The sequence below is a fragment of the Cajanus cajan genome, chromosome 2, assembly GCF_000230855.2.
Source record: "Cajanus cajan strain Asha chromosome 2, NIPB_CcT2T_4, whole genome shotgun sequence".
Classification (NCBI taxonomy): domain Eukaryota; kingdom Viridiplantae; phylum Streptophyta; class Magnoliopsida; order Fabales; family Fabaceae; genus Cajanus; species Cajanus cajan.
This window is the reverse complement of record NC_138518.1, coordinates 29,235,889-29,243,879: the sequence shown is the minus strand read 5'-3', so window position 1 is coordinate 29,243,879 and position 7,991 is coordinate 29,235,889. Positions and strand designations below refer to the sequence as shown.

The 7,991-nt window shown below is 26.7% G+C and overlaps 1 protein-coding gene across 2 annotated transcripts; it reads left to right on the top strand.

Moving 5' to 3' along the window:
- The first annotated feature begins 5,119 nt into the window (after positions 1 to 5,119).
- Positions 5,120 to 6,578, top strand: LOC109791887 (RING/U-box superfamily protein). 2 transcript variants are annotated; one of them, XM_020351243.3, is made up of 3 exons: positions 5,120 to 5,403; positions 5,527 to 5,642; positions 6,237 to 6,578. In XM_020351243.3, the coding sequence occupies exons 1-3, from the start codon at positions 5,236 to 5,238 to the stop codon at positions 6,523 to 6,525; spliced, it is 573 nt and encodes a 190-aa protein (XP_020206832.1). In that variant the 5' UTR covers positions 5,120 to 5,235; the 3' UTR covers positions 6,526 to 6,578. The 2 variants fall into 2 exon arrangements, with proteins under 2 accessions (XP_020206832.1, XP_020206833.1); XM_020351244.3 differs by having other exon boundaries at positions 5,127 to 5,403; positions 6,240 to 6,578.
- The last annotated feature ends 1,413 nt before the right edge of the window (positions 6,579 to 7,991 follow it).

Sequence of the window (7,991 nt, the reverse complement as noted above, 5' to 3'; positions counted from 1 at the left end):
ATACATATGAAGAACTAATATTAAAAGAAAGCGAAATATAAATAAGGGACCAAACCAAAACCCATATTATTTAATTAATTATAAATATTTTTCAAAATATTTATAATTAATATCTGAAAATAAAAATAAAAATTAGTATATTAAATAAGTAAATAAAAATAGTATGATATTTCACTACAATAATATGTATCTTTAACAATATTAAAAAAAATTTACTAAATTATGAGTAAATATTTCTAATATATTTTGTGATATTTTATCATATGTAAGGTAAGATTTATATTATTAAAGACTTTTTTTTTTTTTGCAACATTTTACATATTAATAACAATTTTTTTAAAAATGTTATTAAAGTGGTATTTTGCAAAATTTTAATAATGTTGCTAAGATTTTGTAAACTTTTATAAAATAATAATTAGTATTAATATAGATTGTACTGCCACTTATATTTTATGGCTCTTTTCTATAAGTCCTTTAAGGTTGAAAATATCTTTAAGTTTTTATTTTTTTACAAGATAAGATATCCTACGTTACTCATCACTAAATTTATATTGTAAGACTCTCTACCTGACATCTCAATTTATATAAGAAGATGGTATTGAGGTGGTATATAAGAGACGTTCTAAGACTTCGAGATAATCAAAGTGGTGCAATGAACGTGTGGTGGACTTGTATCAATCCAAACACACTAGAATGACAGAGATCTAAAGATTTTTACAAGTGTGAGATTATACAATTATAGATGACTTAAAAGAATTAATTTGTATTACTTATACCAACAAGATGCATCAACTTTTGGATTGTTCATCACTTAATCGTCATCACAATTATCATCGTCACCATCATTGTTTCCACCAATATTGCCACTGTCGTTGTCACCATCATTACCTACACTACCATTGCCACCATTGTTACCACTAATACCTCTATCATCACCGCTATTCACTAGTGGAAAAAAGGCTTTTAAAATCGGTTATTTTTAACATTTAAAATCGGTTCCGTAAGCAATTTTAAAAGAGCCGATTTTGAAAGTTAGACTTTTAAAATCGGTTATTTAACCGATTTTAAAAGTTAACTTTTAAGATCGGTTAATCGATCTTAAAAGTCCGGGCTGCGAAAAAAAAATTAAACTGGAACGGGCCGTTCCAAAACTAGAACGGGCCGTTCCAAAACTGGAACGGGCCGTTCCAAGTTTTTAAAAACGAGTACGGGGCGTTCTCCTTGCAGAACGGCCCGTTCCAGTTTCGTAGTTTGCCCAAAATGAACCTACAACGAAAATAGAGACAAAAGAAGAGCATTAAAAAATGAAAAGAGACATAAGAAGAGCATGAGAAGACGAAAACGAAAACGAAAACGACAACAAAATTTACCTTATTGGAGACTTTAGAAATTGAAAGCGCAAGAGAGTAAAAAATTGAATGGAAGGAAGATTAAAGAGAATGAGAATGGAGGGAAATATAAAAGGTTTCTGACGATACTTTTAAAATCGGTTATTTATGAACCGATTTTGTATACTACATACAAAATTGGTTCTAAGATAACCGATTTTAAAAGTAGCACTTTTAAAATCGGTTCTTAAATAATCGATTTTAAAAGTAGCACTTTTAAGATCGGTTAAAATTTAACCGATCTTAAAAGTACTTTTAAGATCGGTTACAAAAGAACTGATCTTAAAAGTTGTATCAGACATCACTTTTAAGATCGGTTCTTAAATAACCGATCTTAAAAGTACTTTTAAGATCGGTTAAATTTTAACCAATCTTAAAAGTGTTCATATTATTTACAAAATTGTCACCGCGTCACTTTTAAGATCGGTTACCTTATAACCAATCTTAAAACTCCGATTTTAAATCTAATTTTTGCACCAGTGATTGATGGTAGCAATAATGACGACGATGATGGTGGTATTGATAATAATTGTGATGACAACTATTATAGGGATTACTATGATGGTAGTGGTACATGATAATATTATTTGTAACTTCCTAATAAGAGTTGTCTATTTTAACCTATTAGTTATTACTAATAGTCTTCATTTCTCACTATAAAAGGTATTCTCGTTTGAAATGCCCCCTATATGTATTGGAGCATATCCAATAAAATCATATCTTATTATGAGAGATGAGAGTGTTAAATAACATCTATTAGATTAAGTGGTATTATAGTCGATGTTGATTGTGTTGGTGGAAACAATGGTGGGTGGTAGTCGCAAAGGCGACAATAGTAAATATCTTATAAGTGAATGTCTATAATTAAGTCTTAATTTCAACTATTAATTATTTTTATGTATAATTTATCCGCTATTATCTAGCCTTCTCATCTCTCGTAACAATACATGTTCTCATTAGATACGCTTCACACACACACAAATATAACCATATTATTAGTATAAAGAATTTACTATTTTTGTTGATGACTAATATCCATCACCCTTTTTTTTTCATCTAGAAGACCTAAACTCAAGACTTTACTTAACAAAATGAGTCAAATATTATTCAAGCTAACAACTTGTAGGTATAGTTTATATATATATAGACCACATGTATCATTTACTAAGGAAAATCATTTTCGAGTTAGATAAAATCATTATAAGCAACAAAACTTTTTAAAAATATTTAATACAACTACATACTCAACATTAAAACTCAAGATCTCTGATTAAATTAAAATAACTCTCTTATCAATTGATCCAGATCCTCATAAGTTGTATAACTAGTTATTTATGGTTGAATACATCTCCTTCTCTGAGAAATAATTTTAGTGCCTTGTTAACATAGACTTCACAATAAATAAGAATATAAAAAGGAATTTAGCAATTAATAGATTTAAAAATAAGTTTATATTTTTATAATTAAAATAAAAAAGTACACATAATATTTTCTTATAAAATGGATGAAATAAATATTATACAAGCATTTTCTTAAACCAGATGTAATTATGTTCCAAAAAAAAAACATAAACTATATGTAATTGAAAAGAGTAATATATATTTTTATTCTTTGTAAACACATCTAAATGAAATTTTACTCTTCAAAAAAAATTTATTAGTTTTACTCCTTATAAGTTTTACTTTTTTTAAATGGTTTCTAACATTATTTAGAATTAACGTGAGATAAATTTGATCATACTAAGGTAACGGGTAACATGTAATGTAATATAGTTAAATGAAAATAACTAATAATAAATATTATTTTTTAAAAAAATTATTATGACTAAAACAATGAATTTTTAAAAGACAAAAAATAAATTTAACTATATTTATAAGAAAAAAATATTATAACCTAATTGAAAATCTTATGAGCATATTCAGTACAATCAACTGACAAGTTTGTTAATTTTCTTAAGAAAAAATTAATGTTTAAATTCTGTAAATGAAGAAAAAAAATGAGTAAAATTCTGTATGATCTCTAAATAAATTCATCCAATTTGATTTTAACTAATCGAATTAAAAAAAAATTAAAACTTGATAAAAAATACTTAAAATACCTAAAATGTTAGACAAAATATATAATGAGAGATACAAGGAGTAGTAAACAAAAAATTTAGTAGTTTACAATCAGCCAACTTAAATGGTGTTGAGAGGGAAAAAAATAAAAAAATAAAAACATATTATTCTGTACTACAATAAATATTACATAGTGACATACAAAAAATATTACTATAAGTATAATATATGTAGGTATATGTCTATTTGACATATAGTTACACACAATTTTAGTATTAATTTTGAATGAAATTTAAGAATATATTTTATGTGTCATTATAGCCTATACTTATACTTTTTAATAATATATCAACATATATTATAATTTTTATGTGGGTAAAAATAATTTTTAGTGACATATATAATGTCATTATAAATTATATGACAATTTTCTTTTAGTCCAATATTAAATTATTGTTTTTAATATTATTGTTTTTAATGATTTCCAAATCCAATTGCAACCGTTGAGAGATGTTTGATTGAGCGTTGGGTTGGGACAACCTTGCACGGATCAACAACCGATACTTTTGAAGTTAAAATTTATGGGATACCTTTTCGACTTATTATAATACGATAGGTAAGTGTATTAGTCACTATGCATTCCAAGACATACAATTAAAATTATTATTTAATACTCTGCTTTTTTACTTGTGTCTTTTTAATAAAATTTTATTTTATTTTATTTTATTTTTTTTAAAACAATAATAATTATTGTATTACTTTTTATGCATTTATTATAAAAACAATAATAATAAAAATTTAATAAAAAACGTTAAAATCATTATATAAAAATAAAAAAATAAATTTAAATATATTTTCGATCTTTAAATCTAAGATAAATTTAATTTTAGTCTCTTCAATTTAAAATGAATCGTTTTAATCCTTTAAACTTTTCAAAAAAATCTTATTTTAATCTTAATAATCAAATTTTGCTAGTAAATTTATGAAATATTTTTATAAAAAATTCACTTATTTATATATTTGTTAGTAAAAATATTATATTAAACTCATTAATATTGTATAATCATCTCAATTTGTCATTGTCTTAAATATTATTTGAAACTTGATAGATTAAAACTAGATTTTTTGAAATTATATGACTAAAAAAATCATTTTTAAATTTGAGATACTAAAAACAAATTTACTTTAAACTTATTGATTTGTATAAAATAAACTTAAACGATTAATTATAAAGAAATGAAGATAATATTAAATTTTGTATTTTATATTTATTATGTGTGCAAATTTTTCATATTACTACCTTCATTCTTATATATAAAAACATTTTTCTAACATAACACTCATTTTAAAAAGACACTTATTATAGAATTGAAGATATAAATTTTGCTCTTTATTTAGTGAGCTGTTGTACTCATTATTCTTCTAAAAGAATGATTATTATGAAAATGTATTGAACTGTTTTTAAAAAAATGTTTTAATACTTCTTTTAAGGTAAAAATATAAAAGAGAAAATGGAACAAAATATCTGTCAAGGTTTGTGGCCTAATTTTGCCCTTTAACGTATTCCACAAAGCAATGGCATTATGGCAATAACAGTGACATCCCAATGTCTATTTTCTTTGGTTTTGACACAGAGAGTCTGCTTTCCAAATCATCATTTCTCTTTCTATTAATTAGTCATCAAAGCACTAACAGAGACAGGACAAATCAACCATGATACATAGACAAGTCCATCACGAGGGACAATGCATCCAAGTTCCTCATTTGTGAACGATTGAAACAAAGACAAAATGGCTGGAGTGCTTCCAGGAGTTGAATGTGCAAGAAAGAGACGCATTCATGGATGCTTAGATTCAAATTCAACTTCATTAGCTTCACATAATATATTCACAAGGCGCTCTTCTTTCTGTTTGTATGCAAGCAGCCATGAATCTCGTCTTTCTTCATCCTCCTCACTGGTTTGTGTCCTATACCCTCAGTTGAATCTCCTTTTCTTTCTGTTTATATGCATGTTTTTCAATTCATCATCACTGTTGAAGGGCTGCATTAATTTTTTTATTTTTGGATTTAAATGAAATCAGCATAGAGGCACGTTATACCAGACACACCTAGATGAGAATATGGTAGGTGCAGCCAGAGAAGCCAGACAGAGATTGGATGACAAGTTCAGATCACAAAGGATGTCAGAAAACAAAAGGTATAAAAAAATCCTAACATTTTTTTGCTCAGATCTGGTTTTTTGAGTGAACTGTGGAATGACTATAAAAAAGAATTGTCTATAAAATTTGAAGTCAGTATTAAAAAGTTTACACGCTTCCCATTAAAGTTTACTGGACCGTTAATATTCGTGGATAATAGATATGCATAGTCAGTATTAAATTAAGTTTTTTTTACGGTTAAATCAATTAGAAATTGTGGATAGATAAATAGTATCAATTAGAAGTTATTGATATATAACTTATGAAAGAAAAAAAAAAACTAACCATGTATAGAAAACTAATACTATGTAAAAGATCATATTTGTGTGTCTTAGTCTAATTGTCTATGCTTTTGAAATTGTTGGTTTATGTCATAGTATCACAAATTTTATTTCAGCCTGAGAAGCATTATCCTCACTAAAGGCTCAAGTAGCTCTTGTATTAAGTTTTTGGAATTGTGGGGTCATGACTAAAAGGTTGAATTTTTGAATTGGGCTTGTTGGTTGATGACACCTAGAAGACGAATCTAACATCAAAGAGGGATATTTCATCTATTGGGAATTTGTGAAATTTATGACTAATCATTTATTTAGCAGGCAAAACAGCACAAAGTGTGCGGAGGGAAGAGGAACAAGTGTAGCAGAGTTGCACACAGAGGTATATGGCACAAAGAAAAGTGGTTCAATGAAGTTCAGTTGGACCAAGTGGAGCATGAAGGCCTCAGAACAAGAGGATTGTGCAGTGTGCTTGGAATCATTCAGGGTTGGAGAGACACTAATTCATCTTCCTTGTGCTCATAGGTTCCATGACAGATGCTTGAAACCATGGTTGAAAAATAATTCTCATTGTCCATGTTGCAGAACCAACATTCTTTCTCTCTAGATTTGTTACGTTCCCTTGTGTTGGATGAATCATGATGTCAACAATTTTGACCATGTCTTGCAGTCTCTTGAAACTAATAATGTCTTGCATTTTGAGAGGTCGAAGTTTGAAACATCGAATTTTGAAGCCATTGTCTAGCACATTCGAAAGTCATTCACCAATTGTTTTATCAAGCTCAGAACAAAACTTTATATTATAAAGTTGATATAAAGTCATCAACCAAGTGCCAAATGAATTAAACCCCCACTTATTTATGCATTAAGATTACACTGGACAATTGATAATTGATTGAATCTGTATCACTAAAGTTTGGAATGGAGTTTTGGAATATTTTTTTTAACAGCAAAAGAAATTTATTAATCTGGTACAAGGATACTATAAACTCATTTACAACAGTACCTAAATTTGTTTACCATCATCATAAAATCTCCTCCTTCATACCCTAAGACAAATGTAAAGATCAGGATTGTTACATCATTGTGAGGATGTAAATTGAAAATTTTAAGATCATCTTGGACCGTAAGATCATCTTGCTAGAAAAACTGATTAAAACAGTTTGGTATGAGTTATATGCATTATGCTAATATATCTATTAGTAATTTGGTGCCTCCTCTATCTAAGTGAGAGCCACATGTCTAAATCACCAACACTTCTAAACAATAGTCGTATTGGGTCTTAATTAGCATGGACACTACAAAATACCAGTGTTCTCAAGATGAAACCGAATTGGCCGATCAAACCAGTTAAATAAAAAATTAGTCACTAAACCGGTTCATTCAATCCTAACAACTGATTTTGCAAAGAACCTGTATAAATCTAGTTTAACCAGCCTTAAATTGGGAAACCAACCCAAGATCAGTTAATTTGGTAAAAAACTTTTTATTTTATTTTAATTAAAAAAAAACTTAATATAGTTCTAAAAAAAACTTAATATAATGGTGACTGATATAGTTCAACTTAATATTATGATAGATAATTATATTAATTATATGTAATTAGTTTCTAATTGTAATTTCTAATAGAAATTATTATCATTAACTTCGTCGTTAATTATAATGTCCTCAATTAAATTATACCATTTAAAAAATTAGTTAATTTATTTAATAATATTAAATTTATCAATAATTTAAACTAGTTCAAAATTACTCTTAATATATCTTAAATTAACATTCTCTTTATACTTAATTATTTCTTACCTAATTAATTAATATTTAAAATGTGAATAATGTCAAATTAGATGAGAGGAGCGTCTATGTATTTACATATCTTCTACAACTCTTATAAGAGAGAGAAAACTTTTATCTAATTAATTTCAAGTATTTATTATTTTTGTTTTAAAAAATTATTAATTAAATAAAGGTATTTTAAAAAATTATTAATACAACTGGCAATTAGAAAATGATAGTCTTATAAAAAGGGGAAAACAATAAATTTAAAAAAGGTTTTATGTATAGTAAAGGTACTAT